Below are 16,070 nucleotides of genomic sequence, written 5' to 3' on the forward strand. Positions count from 1 at the left end.
GCTGCTGGGCTGCCTGGCAGTGAGTGTAGTGTTGTCCCACCCCCGTGCTTCCACTCCGTCCACGGCCCTAGCCCAATGCAGGGCAGTGTAGTCCTGTGCCTTGACCCCCCCACCTCCCTATAATCCGGCTCTGACTGTACCTGGTGACTGTCTGTCACTGCCGATGCCAGGGTCCAGCGGCACAGCTCCACACTAGTGATCAATCAGACTCAAAGTAAACTACAGCTCCTAGCAGCCATTGGTGCCGGGAGCTCCCAGCAGCCCTTGTTGTAGTTTATGTTGTGTCTGATACTCTGATTACAAGCGATGTGCAGTGTGCTGCTGCCGGACACTGGCGCCGACACTAACAGACAGTCACCAAGTCTAACAGTACCACTTGGTTCTACCACCTGGCCATGGATGGCACAGCCGGACGGCGCCCCCTCCTTGCCTGGCGCCCCTGGCGAGTGCCATCCTGGCCAATAGGTAGATACACCCCTGAGAGAGTGTTATTGTGACCACCAGACAATATGGAGAACATTATTGTGACTACCAGACAATATGGAGAACATTATTGTGACTGCCAGACAGTACGGAGAGCATTTTAGTAACCACTCCATTTATATTGCATTTTATGACAACGGGTGGAGGTAAAACATACATATTTATTTTTCAGTTTTGTCAACAATTTTAAAACACCATATAAGCCTATTGGGCCTAATCCCAGCTAGCTGGCTACAAGCAGTAGGTTACAGGTGGCATTATGACATCACTATGACATCACAGACACTAGGTGGTAATAAATTGCTGCTGCTGGGAGGTGCGGCTTTGATAGGTGAAGAAGGAGTTGTCGTCTAAGGACGAAGTTGAGAAGAATGATGAAGATTATTCTTTTTGCGATTTTTCTCATGGTGAGCTTGCTCACCATGGGGACCCAAGGCCGGCCTATATATCCATCTAAAGGTAAAAGAGAATTATTTCTAGGACTTTCTATTAGTAAGGATTAAAAAACAAAGTTATATAGGATTACAGCCTATTATCATAGCAGAGCCCTATGGCTGATGCGCCCACCCTATTTATTATTATTATTTTAATTACATAAATATATGTAATTTCTTTTTAAACATATTGCAGTATTGTACATGTTACTATGTTGTACATTATGGCAATTTGAAAAAAAGGAGATTGAACACCCGTCACTTTATCAGACAGACAAGTGTTATGTTATTATTATGTATACACTGCACTGTCTCTTATTTCATTCTTTACACCATGTGGGGTATTTTAGGGAGCGCCAGCTTCCAACACCCCTCTTATTCTGTATGTATTTATTACAGCAATTACCCCCTCACATTACATGTCGCTGCGATATAAGTACCGATGTAATTCCTGTTCTGGTAACACTACAGTATAATGTCACTGCCAGAACAAAAGCATCAAAAATCCTTTATTCCTGTGTCCGGGTTTTCTTTATTCTGTGTCTAGTATTTATAGGATGTTTTATTATTACTACAGAGCAAATAATATAAATACAATGTGTAGATAGATAGATGTATAGATAGATAGATAGGGCCATATAAAACACACCACACGCCTATTGAGCCTGATCCCAGCTATCTGGCTCAATGCAGTAGGTCACAGGCGGCATTATGACATCATTATGACATCATAGACACTAGGTGGTAGTAAATTGCTGCTGATAGATAGATAGATAGATAGATAGATAGATAGATAGATAGATAGATAGATAGAAATGCTCTCTTGTGAGTCTCCATGCACTATTACATCACTGGGTCACAGAATACTCTGTAGTTATGTAATGTCTAAGTAATACACATGTGACCTTCTTAATAAAGACACACAAACACACACATATGTATAATGCATGTCTTTCTGTTTATTTTTAAAGGCTCGGCAGAGGCGCCATTGGCGCACGCTGCTCAATCGAGGAGCTTTGATTGGCATCAAGGTACAGTAATTGTTGTATTTGTTGCTCTGCACCAATTCCCTTGATGTATAAGTGTGATACCCCTTTTCCACTAGCTCAAAAAACACGGGTAAATGCACGGGGGCGCGCATTTACCCGTGTTTTTGGCAAGTGGAAAAGGGTAAACCCGGATCAAGTGACCCGTGAATCCTACCCGGCTATTTACCTGGGTAGGACACGGGAATGATCCGGGTAGGGTGTAGTGTAAACGGGAGCCGTGTCGATGCGACACGGCTCCCGTTTACACTGTATGGATGGGCGGCGCTGGGAGATCATGTGATCTCCCTGCGCCGCCCCTGCCGTGTAGCTAGAAGCGTCACCAACCCGGCATATGCCGGGTTGTGACTGCTAATGGGAAAGGGACCGAGCACGGGTCGCAGCAGGGGGCAGCTCCCGTGTCAGGCTCCCGGCTGCGACCCGTGCTCGTAGGTGTAAAAGGGGTATAAATGAAGATATTTACCGTGTTGGCTGGGAATGACATTATTAGTCCCCTATAGTTACATACTCCCTCTATGGATGGTTATAGCAGTGTGTGTCAGAGAGGCGCCTCAGGCAGCAGTACAGCTCTGCAGGCGGCACACATAGGCCTGTACATGTCACTGTCTCATACACCACCCTGTGACAGGATTACTGGTCAGTTTCTGAATTACACAGGAGTCAGCCATTCGTATCCTGGCCATAAATAACCACACACGATAGGCCGGCAGCAGTCATGTGCGCATTGTCCCCTCCCGATAGGCTCATTATCAGCACCTCAGCTGTTCTCAGGTGACACGTGCTGTGATACCCGGCCAATTGGCAGATATAAGTGGCAGTATCACAGCATCCATTATGTAGGCAGCTTACACATATCAGCCTTACTGATGTGATCTGTCTCTCTAAGGGGGTATGCAACTATGCAATTAGCCCTGTTAAGCGCTGGCATTGGGGCAGTGGTAAATTACCGCGGCTAATTGAATACGCTATAAGTGTAATAATTCCCCATATCCAATGTCTCTATACACATGTAACGTTTCTCACGTGCGTCTCTCATCTGTCTTTCTTTCCTGAACAGTTACACTGGACTGGAAATCCGTGGGTACCATCATCGGTTTCCTCGGCCTGGTGATACTTGCCGGAATATGCCTTTGCTGTACTGCATAGTAAGTTACTAACATTCTGTACACATTATATTACATTACATAGGTGCTCTAATCTCAGATATTTACTTTTCCTGAAGCGCTTATCACTTACACATGATGGTGGAAACCATTTTGTGTATTTAACCAATATTCATAAGGATGCAGCCTAACACCTCAACAGGACCCATTGCCTCATGAATATTGCTCATCAGGTGCCTCAGTGACACCATTGGTACCCAGTGAATGGATAGGCTGCATTCCTGTGCATTTTGGTTTAACCCATAAAATAGCTGCCTTGTATAGTACAGGAGGAGACATCTATTTACCTTATCACCTATCTGGGATGTATGAGGAAGCATGGGTTTATTTTATGGGCAAAGTCTGGTCATATGGGAGTCCTAGATTATTTGTAAATTATGAGGTTTCTAAGTATACTGTATATAGAGCAGTAGTGGTTTAAGACCTCAGAGGGCAGAACTAATGGGTGCTTACATGGGGCATGTGTACCCATAGAGGTGAAGAATTGAATTGCTCCGGTGGATACCCATAACATTTGGGCACCCACAAAACAACTGAATTCCCCCCATTGAGTCTGTACCTAGTGAAGGGTGAGCACACAGAGTCAGAGCCGCTTAAAGGGAGTAGAAGACAAGAGACAAGTATCACTGGAAGTGAGGATAGTGCTATGGATGATATATGAGGAAGAAGGGTCCTGTCTCTGAGACCTTATATGCTTAGTAGAAAGGTGAACAGTTGGTGGGTAAACTGGGAAGAAGAGTAGGAGAGGGGAGGAGGGAGCAACAGAATTAGGATGAGGGATGGATGGTAGGCTCTGATGAAGGTGTGTGTTTTTGTTTTAGCGCCCGTTTGAAGCTGAAAACATCCAGACTTTTCCTCTTTGACCAATTACAAAGTACACTGTATACACAATGCAATTGTCAATATACATTTTATTCTGGGGTTTATATGACCATCTATTGCATTGGAATACTGAAAATGAAAAAACAATAATTTATAATCACCTAGTGAAGGTGTCATTATGGGAATTGCAGAACGTCATTAGAACAATGAGTTAGACTATGAATATGGCAGAACTTGAGTAGAACACAAAGAGAATGAGAATTATGGCTCAGTGATGGATACATTGGGGGAACAGGTCTGTGGGCTGTGCTCTGTGCACTATTGTACCCTGACAGCTTCTCATTATTGTTACATTTCAGCTTCCAAGCACTAAAGAAGTATCTGAGTAACACCTTCCAGTTGGTTTACGGAGTAGTGCAAGATAACATCGAGGCACTACTGCAGCAACATCTACCCAAGCGAGGTAATTATACTTATTTCTTCTACAAAGTTGTCACTGCCAGGCATTTCTTATACTGAGGGAGCGACACCTGCACTGCGCACTTGTCTTACTACAACTGTCAGTAATAATTCTGTATAGTTACTAATTTACATACCACATTACTGCAGAGGGTCAGGCAGCCACCAGGGGCGCCCTCAGTTGTGTTCTATAAAACTATCACTTCAGTCCCTGCACCACTGGAGCTTACAGTAATGTCTTATCACTCACACAAATACACAGGATCTACCAGTATGTTTTTGTCAGCGTATGCTGATACTTGTAGTTTAGGAGAGATGTTTAGTTCTGTCAGGCAAGATACAAGAGCTCATATGGCATGCAGTACCTCTGAGCACCTCAAGGGGGAGTATTACACTTACAGTACATACAGTACACACACCCTACTGTACAGAGATTATGCCTGTCCACCTCAGATTCACCACTCCAGGCATTATGTGCGTGTTTCTGCACATGTACAATGTAGAACAGCATATTCTTACCATGGGCTTGTGTCCAACCCTCAGTAGGGCCCATGGTGCCACCAAATCAGTAACACTTGATATTAGGACAGTGTTTTATATTACACATGGTGACATCACTCCTGCTTTATTATAGCTTCATAACTAAGTCTAGAATAGTCATTGTTTTTTTTTAGTTCTGTACTTACATTTTCTCATAATTTCTTTCATGGTCAACAGCTGGCAGATACCTGGAATTGGACGATGAGGATGATGAACCCCGTGGAAAAGATCACTACCATGTGGAACACGAGATGGGACATCATCAGAGAGACCACCGCCAGAAACAACATGTGGCAGAGCGTTATAACATCGTACGCTACGGGAGAAAGGACCCCAGGCAAATGAAGAAACAACAAAAACCATCCATAAAGAAGATCATTAAGAAGCCCATCCAGAAACTGAATTTAAAAAAATTTGTGCCGAAAGCACCCAAGATCGTCCGGAAACTGAAGGTGCCCAAATTCATCAAAAAAATGAGGCGCTAAAAATCACCATTCATGAGGGACGGCATTAACACCCTGTCCTGTGGTGATTTTCTGGATGAAGGCTGTTTCTGGCTTCAGAGGCTTGATGGTGCCTATTACATTCTCCTGGCCGGTCCTGCCTTGGATGCTGTGGGCACTGACCATCGTGCCACAGACTGCAAACATCTTGGAGGCCTCCTGCTGGTCTCTCTGTCATTCCTGGTTCTTCCGCTGACACCGCACTCTAGTGCTGGGCTACGTGGAGCTGGTCTCTGCTGTGGCTTCTTATCCATTCTGAGTGCTGGTGGTTAACAACAAAAATTTGCCTAAATTAATAAAGATCTTCTTGGGCACTTTTGTGTATTTGTAAATTGAAAACATAGACTTTAAGGTATTGGAAAACAGCACACAAGGGCATCAAGCATTGAGCTAGGAAAGGATTAATCGGCGCAACTTTGTATTAACTATGTAGCGATTAAGGGGGTAATTTAGACCTGATCGCTAGGGTGCATTTTTTGCAGCCCTGGGATCAGGTAGTCGCCGCCTACAGGGGGAGGGGAAAAGTGGTGTGCATGTGTGCGTTCGCCTTTGTAGCAGAGCTGCACAAACATCAGTTTGTGCAGTCTCTGCTCAGCCCAGGACTTACTCTGCCGCTGCGATGGATTGCTGGTGATTGTGGCTGGAGTTGATGTCAGACACCCTCCCTCCAAACGCCTGGTCCCTCCTGCTTTTCTCTGAACACTCCTTTAAAACGGTCAGTTGCCACCCAAAAATGGCCTCTTCCTGTCAATCACTTTGCGATAACCCATGCAATTGCTTTTTTCGCACCATCCCGTCTCTAGGCACCGAAGCCCGGTGTAGTCATCCGACACGCCGGCGCATTGCGGTGCATATGCATGCGCAGTTCAGATCTGATCGCCCGCTGTGCGAAAACTCACAGCAGAGTTCAGGTCTGAATTACCCCCTAAATGCGGATCAGGTGATATATATTTAGTCAGCAATGTTCTCCCGTCAGGTATCTACTCAGTAGTGTATATGTCACGGCACTCCCTATAGACACTTGATAGGTGGCTGCTCAGTCTGTCAGTGAACTGATGGAATAGTCCGTGTATGAATCTGGTAAAAGTAGAGATGAGACAAGCACCTAACAGTGTATTAGATATAAAAATTAATATACATATTCTTAATATTAATTGTGCATACCGGATTCCACTCCTCTCCTGAGCGGCTCTCAGATTTCTCAATCCCTCCGAGTAGTGGCAGCTTCTTCTAATCAAGGACTCTGTATAATACTTCCAGTCACCAATGGGTTATATAAGATTGCTCATCTCTGTCCAATGGTGTTTGGATGGATGTCCTTACCCCAATATTAGCCAATGTCACCAGCAATTCATAAGTCCATATTGAATAAAACCAGTCAAATATTAGAGCATAACAGAAAGTACAGTGTACCAACGCATTTTGCCCTTTTCTGGGCTTTTTCATGGGTATAAAATATAGATTATTATGGCTGTAATGCAAAAACCACAGAGTTTATTAGTAAAATACATTAAAGTATATTAAAAAATGTGGACAAATTCATAGATATATGTACATACATATAAAAAGGACTTTGTACGAGGAGATCTACTGGCTATGTGTTGGAACCTTCTGCACATTGTCGCAGAGTTGGAGACTCCTCACCATGGAACTGGGGTTTGGGGATTATAAATCTGGATGTCAGGGTTGTGGATTGCGTGCATGACATGATTTTAGCTGTTTTTATACTTCTCCACAAAATCCATAACCCAAGATTCGTTTTTCAATCTGAATTCCGAACCAAAACACTTGAGGGTGGTTTTGCAAAACCAAAACTAAAACACAATGATGAAATTACAACTAAATCCATAACACAAGACTGCGCACATCTCTAGTATTTGTATAATTCAACCCCAAAATACCGGGATTTGTCTTAAAGAAAAAAATGGTTGTTTTAAATCCCATGGCGAAATAACGCATAAAATTGATGATTTTGTTGCATCGCTCTTTGTTACACTTTTCTATTAAGGGAGGTACACACAGAGAGATCCGTTCTTATAATCTAGGCAATCTGACTAGATTGCTTATATTTTAAGCACAGATCTCTCGTGTATATGCCCCACAGCGGGTGGTAGTCATGTGACCGCCGGTCGGCTGACCGACAGTCACATGACCTCCTCCGTGAGCCCGACGGCTCACTATCCCGATGGTCGGCATGCCGACCAACAGGGACTATTTCCACTCGTGGGTGTCCACGACACCCATAGAGTGGGAGTAGAACCCATGGCGACCGCAGGTCGCCACCGAGCCCGCAGCGTGGCAAGCGCAGCGAGCCCGCAAGGGGCTTGCTGCATTCGCCCCTCCCCGCCGGGATCCCGGCGTCGGTATGCTGCTGGGATCCCGGCGTCGGTAAGGTGACCGGCGGTCAGGAGACCGCCGGTCACCCGTACTACACCCCCCACAGCGATAGTGATGGACGGGCCCGTGCAACGCTATAGCCGGTGCCAGATTGGCCTGCATGCAGGCACAATCTAGCACATTTCTCATTTCACCCGCTGGGTGCAATGAGCGGCAACCCCGGTCCCCCCACCTCGCTCAGCACACATCGTGCTGTGTTGAGCGGGGGGGAGAGATGTGTGCTGAGCGGTCTGTGACAGATCGCTCAACACACCTCTCTCCCATGTGTACTGCCCATAGCCAGATTAAAGGGGGGGGGGGGGTCGCAGGGCATACAGTACCTCGGGCCCCACTTTGTTAGGGGCCCCCCCAGCCAGAGCACACCGACATCGCTAGCTTTCACTCTCACGCAGTAGCAGAGCCAGAAAGCCAGAATGCGAGCAGGGCAGTATATACTACGAGCAGGGCAGTATGCATTGCAGGTAGAGGGGATGCAGTCAAGATCCCGCCGGATGGAATCCCAGCGGTCGAAATACTGACACCGGGATCCTGACCGGCACAATCCCGACATATTCTCCCTTTGTGGGTGTCCACGACACCCAAAGAGGGAGAATAAATTAATGTACCAAGCGTAGCGAGCCCGCAAGGGGTTGTGTTGCACTCGCCCCCCTGTCGGGATTGAGCCGGTCGGGATCCCGGTGTCGGTATTCTGACCACCGGGATCCCGACTGGCGGGCTTTCGTACTGATCTCAGGTAGAGTATCAGGTTTTATGAGCTACTGATTGAGCTTTCTGACCAGAGGAGAGATAGGAGGGCGGAGAGAGCTGTAAGTGACACAAGGATCCCAGCTTCTCCTCCTTTCTGCCTGGGTGTCTGGGTCCTATGTAACCTGGCATTATTCAACTATTAGCTTATATCTAATATACCTAGGGTGACCATTTTATCCCTTTTCCCTGGGACGCTCATGAATTACACAGGTTCTGTGGCTGGCTGACTTCAAGCCTACATTTCAGCTGGTTTTAATCAGCCACAAAACCTGTATAATCCATGAGCGTCCCAGGTAAAAGGGATAATATGGTCACTCTAAACATACCCCATTGGATTAAATTTAATATACACAATCCATACATCCTAACATGACCCAGTCCTGGAGGGATAACATGCTATCTTGAGTTATGATTGCAATCACCTGTGGTGAAACACCTTTCTTATCTATTAAATAGTTCAACACAGGTGACACCAATCATATATTAAGAAGGAAATCCAGGTAGAGAGCATTTTGTCCCTCCTGGAATGGGTCATGTTGGGGGGTATGCACAATCCAAAATACACTCCCCCGCCTTCCACCGGGGACCCTCTTGTCTTAAGTGCCCCGGGCACCCCCAAGGTTTAATCCGGCCCTGACTGGCTGTGAAATCTGTATATGGCAATACCCTGTCTATGGGCTTCTATCACATTGCCCCTGTGAGGATCCAATCAGATCACTCACAGCACCCCCTGTGGCGCATGTGTCACTACTAGAGGATGTAGTTACAATACCGACACCTACATCTCGAACCCCCACTATCCTGACAGGGCCTATTCCCACTTTGGGCTGTCCACGACACCCATAGAGTAGGAATACATACTTGCCTACCTGACCCTCTCCATGAGGGAGAAAATGCTCTGTTCCTGGACTTTCCTGATAATGTATGATTGTCATCACCTGTGGTGAGCTAGTTAATTGATAAGAAAGGTGTTTCACCACAGGTGATGGCAATCACACATTACCAGGAAAGTCCAGGAACAGAGCATTTTCTCCCTCATGGAGAGGGTCAGGTAGGCAAGTATGGGAATAGAACCTGTGCTCGCTGGTAGGGCCCTTTAGCTGGTATTGCGGCAGACGGGATGCGTCTGTCGGGATACTAAAAGCCGGCATCCCGAATACCAGGATATCGTATGTATCCCAATCACTTACCCAGGGTATTAGGGCAGTGCTTTTCAAATGAGGTACCCATGGAACCCTAATAGTGCACCCTCAACATTGGCGTTTCTATAATTGGTGCACATTGCACTCATTTTTAAATACTTACCTTTCCGGAGTCCAGCATCAGGCACTGCAGCCGCAGCGAAAATCACAGGCAAAATGGCTGCAGAGCATGCACAGTAGTGAAATTGGTCTCCAGAACATGGCGCATGCACGCGTAGTATATTCCAGCACAATGACGGAGTCTGCTGCAACATGTAGAGGTGGGGTCCCTCCTGGAGTCTGCGCATGAGCTCTCTCCTCTGTTGAAACGACCCTGACCCTCAAGCATGGTAAGGACTGTAGAGTACCAGCAAAAAATACACTTTAATTTTGTTCTGGCTTTTTTCCCTTGGGGTAAGGGAGGACATTTCCCTAGTGAATTCAGAGGCCCACTTACTTGTCTATAATAAATGGTGCTCCAGCCAATCATGTGTTTGAAAAATGACAGGAGCTGATTAGCTGGAGCACCATTTATCATAAGCAATGAGTTTTAAGTAGCTAAAACTCATTGATAAATGGACCCGTCAGTCTCGTATTGAACAGGCTAAGCTGCTAAACAACAGGCGCATCACCCTGCCATGGTGTCCCAGACAGAACCGGTGCAAGGTCTCTCTGCACCCTAGATAAAGCTTCAGCCTACCACCCTTCTAACCTGGAAACCCGACCGACACCAACAGTTTGGAGGTGACAGGGCCACAGCTAGGGGGGGCTAAGGGAGTATGCGCCCCGGGTACAGGATTTGAGGGGGCGCCGAGGAGTTACAGTTTTTTTACCGGCAGTGCTGTGCTGCTCCAGTGAGACAGCAGACGACTCCCAGGGCAGTTTCTCTGACCCACCTGTCTGCCCGCAGCTGGCTCATATGCTGTGCGGGTGAGCTCTAGTACCTGGGATCTCTGCTATGCCGGGTACACTCTTAAACTCTCTTCTTTGCCATGCAGTGCTGCGACTAGCGTGTGGTGCACCGTGCAAGCTATAGAAGCAAGCTGTTGGTACTGTGTTTTTTGAGCAGGCTATGATGCCGGCTGCAGAGCCATTTCTAGGGGCGGGCGAGGCGTGCATTCGCACGGGGCGCCCGTCGCGGCTCTTGCTGGCTTAGTTTGTGCTCCCACTCCTCCCCTTTATTACTACTCCGCTCGGGGGGCGGAGTTTCATGTAATGATGCATTTGCGTTGTGACGTCACGACGCAAACACGTCATTAAATGAAACTACGCCCCCGAGCGGAGTACTGATGATGAGGAGGAGGGGGAGCAAGGACACGGTGGGTAAGCCATGAGGAGGGAGAGGCGGGCAGGCGCAGGCCGAAGAGTGGGATGGAAGAGGACCTCTGGCCGGCGGATGCTGCTGCTGCAAACGTGAGTATAACACACTCTCTTTTCTCTCTCTCTCTTTCTCTCTTTGTAGAAGGGGACTGCTATAATGTGTAAAATGGTGACTCTTGCCTGCCGTAATGTGTAAAATGGGGACTCTTGCCTGCCGTAATGTGTAAAATGGGGACTCTTGCCTGCCGTAATGTGTAAAATGGGGGACTCTTGCCTGCAGTAATGTGTAAAATGGGGACTCTTGCCTGCAGTAATGTGTAAAATGGGGACTCTTGCCTGCAGTAATGTGTAAAATGGGGAGTCTTGCCTGCCGTAATGTGCAAAATGGGGACTCTTGCCTGCTGTAATGTGCAAAATGGGGACTCTTGCCTGCCGTAATGTGTAAAATGGGGAGTCTTGCCTGCAGTAATGTGTAAAATGGGGACTCTTGCCTGCCGTAATGTGTAAAATAGGGACTCTTGCCTGCCGTAATGTGTAAAATGGGGACTCTTGCCTGCCGTAATGTGCAAAATGGGGACTCTTGCCTGCCGTAATGTGTAAAATGGGGACTCTTGCCTGCCGTAATGTGTAAAATGGGGACTCTTGCCTGCCGTAATGTGTAACATGGGGATTTAGTGTATCAAGGGCATTGCAGTGTGTGGCATAATATGGTGCAGAGGGAATTACTGTGTGGGGCTTAATATGGTAGAATTTTTTTCTCTTACGTCCTGGAGGATGCTGGGGTCCACATTACGGGTCCACTAGAAGCCATTGGCACTTTAAGAGTTTGAGAGTGTGGGCTGGCTCCTCCATCTATGCCCCTCCTACCAGACTTAGTTTAGAAAATGTGCCCGGAGGAGCCCGTCACAGCTAAAGAAGCTCTCCAGAGTTTCTCTAGTAAAGTTGTTTTTTAGAGTTTATTATTTTACAGGGAGGCTGCTGGCAACAGCCTCCCTGCTTCGTGGGACTAAGGGGGGGAGTAGCGTCCGCCCTGCGGGGTCTGAGCCACTATCTCCGCTGACAGGACACTGAGCTCCTGAGGGGATCGAACGTTCACCGCCACAAGGGATCGCTCACCCCAGCAGCATGCCGCCACCCCCTTACAGAGCCAGAAGATCTGTGGCGAGTCAGTCACCGGCCCCCCTAGCAAGCGGGGAGCCGGTGTGAAGATGGCGGCAACAGGGTATGGACTAACTGCGCTCCGAGGCTCAGCGGTACATAGTGCGGCGCTGTGAGGGGCGCCCTGAGCCAGCGCCTACACCCTACACTGACCTCCAAGCCTGTCAGGGTCCCAGGATCGCTGCCAGCAAAATTCCTCAGGCCAGTATAATCTCCAGAAGAGCGGGAAGACAGCGCCATTAAGTGGGCGGAGCTTCTCCTCAGAGCGGACCCAGCAGCGTTCAGCACCATTTTCCTGCCTGCAGAAGCGCTGTCAGTGAGAGCAGTCCCTCCAAGTCAACTCCAGCTATCTCTTACGGTACCAGGGGGTTGGTGAAGGGGGGCGAGGCTGTGTACAGACTGTGTAACCTATTAAGGTGCACAGTCAGCACTGGTTGGGGGTCTCCCTATACCTTGAAAGCGCTGTGTGTGGGTTGGCTCCAATCTCTGTGTCTCTCTTGCCATTCTTGGGGGTGAAACTCTGTCTGTCCTCCCCTGTGTGTGTATGGAGTGTCTGTGGTCTCCATTAAGCTATGTCCAGGGACTCTGTGTCATATGCTGCAGAGGATATGTCCTCTCAGGATGATCCCATTCCATGTAATCAGGATTGCACTGTGTTAGCGCAGATACCAGCAAGGGCGCCTGAATGGTTATCCTCTATCAAATCTATGATTTCTCATTCTACTAGAGCTGCACAGAATGAATCTGCAACTCAGGTTTTACAGAACTCTATGGCAGTTTGGTCCGGTTCTGTAACCTCAGGGCCCTCCACTGTAGGTTCCCACAAATGTGCTCTTGCCCAGTTTATGCAAGTTGACACGGATACCGATTCTGACACGGCAGACCGTGATGGGGATGTGCTGAGGGGGGCCGCATCTCTTGCAAAAGGGGTGCAGTTGATGATAGAGGCTATTAGAGATGTGTTGAATATTGCTGATACAACACCTGAGCAGGTTGAGGAGGCTTACTTCACTGACAATAAGAAAGCCTCGCTAACATTCCCTGCGTCCAAAGAATTAAATGCTATATTTGAGAAAGCATGGGAAAACCCGGAGAAAAAATTCCAGAGCCCTAGAAGGGTTCTGGTTGCTTTCCCCTTCCCTGAGGAGTATAGGAAGAAATGGGAAAACCCACCCACAGTGTACGCGTCTGTATCCAGACTCTCAAAAAAGGTGTTTTTACCTGTTCCAGGATCTACCGCCTTAAAAGAGCCGTCTGATCAAATCCATATACACGGCTTCAGGGGCGATACTACGTCCCACTATTGCATGTGCATGGATTTCCAAAGCTATAGTAGAGGGGTCTGGCACGTTACTTGAGGATTTGGATACAATGGAGTGATGTTGAATTGTTTTTACGTAACATTCAGGATTCTGCAGGATTTATGGTGGAATCCATGAAAGACCTGGGTTCCATAGCTGCAGGGATATCTTCCATGTCTGTTTCAGCTCGTAGGGGACTTTGGCTGCACCAGTGGTCTGCCGACGCGGAATCCAGGAGAGGTGTGGAGACCCTACCCTACACAGGTCAGGCTCTCTTTGGGGAAGCGTTGGATGCATGGATTTCCACGGCTACAGCGGGTAAGTCTCCTTTTCTTCCCTCACCTGCACCTGCTACGAAAAAAGCCTTTTCTTTCTTCTTTCGGACTGCCAAAGCAAGAAAGACCAAGCCGTCCAACACCTTCTTTAGAGGAGGTCGGCCAAAATCCAAGAAACCTGCTGCTGCGGGTTCCCAGGAACAGAAACCTACTTCAAGTACACCAAAGTCCTCTGCATGATGGTGGACCGCGCGGCCTGGAGGTGGGGCTGGTGGGGGCGAGACTCAGGCATTTCAGTCACGTCTGGGTGCAAGATATTGTGTCCCAGGGGTACAGGCTGGAATTTCAAGATCTCCCGCCTTACTGATTCTTCAAATCGGGCTTGCCAGCTTTGCTGGCAGACAGGGCTATCCTACAGGAAGCCATCCAAAAGTTGGTGAGGGCACAGGTTATTGTACCAGTTCCACTCCATATGCAAAACAAAGGTTACTATTCGAACCTTTTCGTGGTACCGAAACTGGATGGTTCGGTCAGACCCATTCTGAACTTAAAATCGCTAACCCCTTCCTGAGGGAGTTCAAGTTCAAAATGGAGTCTCTAAGGGCAGTGATATCAGGTCTGGAGGAGGGGGAATTCCTGGTATCCCTGAATATCAAGGATGCGTACCTCCACATTCCGATTTGGCCGCCGCATCAAGCTTATCTTCGATTCGCGCTGTTGGATTGTCATTTTCAATCCCAGGCCCAGCCATTCGGCCTCTCCACAGCACCGAGGGTATTCACCAAGATGTTGGCGGAAATGATGGTTCTCCGCAGACAGTGGGTGAACATAATTCCATATCTGGACGATCTGCTGATAAAGACATTATCTAAGGAGAAGCTGTTACAGTCCATTGTTCTCACGACCCATCTACTCAGGGAACACGGTTGGATCCTGAATCTTCCAAAATCACATTTGGAACCAACCAGGAGGTTGTCCTTTCTGGGAATGATCCTCGACACGGAAGTGCAGAGGGTGTTTCTTCCAGAGGAAAAAGCGTTGGTGATACAAACAATGGTTTGGAGAACAAGGGTTCAAGTGATCCTCATTGCTCCAGACTGGCCAAGAAGGTCTTGGTACGCGGATCTACTGCTAGAAGAACCGAGGCTTCTTCCTCTTTGGGAGGACCTGCTGCAGTAGGGGCCATTCGCCTATCAAGACTTACCATGGTTACGTTTGACGGCATGGAGATTGAACGCCAGATACTAACTCGGAGGGGCATTCCGAACAAGGTTATTCCTACCCTGAAAAAATATGTATCTTGGTGTGAGTCCAAGAAGTTTCCTACGGTGGAGTTTCAACTAGGACGGTTTCTCCTCTTCCTGCAAGCAGGCGTGGATATGGGCCTGAGGTTAGGATCCGTAAAGATCCAAATTTTGGCGCTATCAATTTTCTTCCAGGAACAATTGGCTGCCCTCCCTGAGGTTCAGACTTTTTTGAAGGGAGTTCTGCACATCCAACCTCCCTTTGTACCTTCTATGGCGCCCTGGGATCTTAACGTGGTGTTGCAGTTCCTCCGGTCGGACTGGTTTGAGCCTCTACAGGAGGTTGAGGTCAAGTTTCTCACGTGGAAGGCTGTCACTTTGTTGGCCTTAGCTTCTGCTAGACGTGTGTCGGAGTTAGGGGCTTTGTCCTGTAAAAGCCCATACTTGATCTTCCATGAAGATAGAGCTGAGCTCCGGACACGTCAGCAGTTTCTTCTGAAGGTTGTGTCGGCATTTCATATCAACCAACCTATTGTGGTGCCAGTTGTGACTGACTCCTCAATCTCATCAAAGTCCTTAGATGTTGTAAGGGCTCTAAAAATCTATGTGAGGGGGACTGCTCGTCACAGAAAATTGGACTCTCTGTTTGTCCTGTATGATTCCAAGAAAATTGGGTGTCCTGCTTCTAAGCAGACGATTTCTCGCTGGATCAGGTTCATTATCCAGCATGCCTATTCTACAGCAGGATTGCCGTGTCCTACGTCTGTTAAGGTTTACTCTACTCGTAAGGTGGGTTCTTCCTGGGCGGCTGCCCGGGGCGTCTCGGCTTTACAACTCTGCCAAGCGGCTACTTGGTCTGGGTCGAACACGTTTGCAAAGTTCTTCAAGTTCGATACTTTGGCCTCTGAGGACCTTAAGTTTGGTCAATCAGTTCTGCAGGAGCCTCCGTGCTCTCCCTCCCATTCTGGGAGCTTTGGTACATCCCCTTGGTACTAAT

General features: G+C 47.8%; 1 protein-coding gene across 1 annotated transcript; it reads left to right on the forward strand.

Annotated features, from left to right (window-relative positions):
- Positions 1-784: 784 nt before the first annotated feature.
- On the forward strand, positions 785-5,747 carry LOC134928802 (uncharacterized). Its single transcript, XM_063924793.1, has 5 exons — positions 785-942; positions 1,889-1,948; positions 3,021-3,108; positions 4,308-4,411; positions 5,125-5,747. Exons 1-5 carry the CDS (start codon positions 855-857, stop codon positions 5,430-5,432), a joined length of 648 nt encoding a protein of 215 aa, XP_063780863.1. The 5' UTR covers positions 785-854; the 3' UTR covers positions 5,433-5,747.
- Positions 5,748-16,070: the final 10,323 nt, after the last annotated feature.

This window comes from Pseudophryne corroboree, chromosome 5, assembly GCF_028390025.1.
Source record: "Pseudophryne corroboree isolate aPseCor3 chromosome 5, aPseCor3.hap2, whole genome shotgun sequence".
NCBI lineage: Eukaryota > Metazoa > Chordata > Amphibia > Anura > Myobatrachidae > Pseudophryne > Pseudophryne corroboree.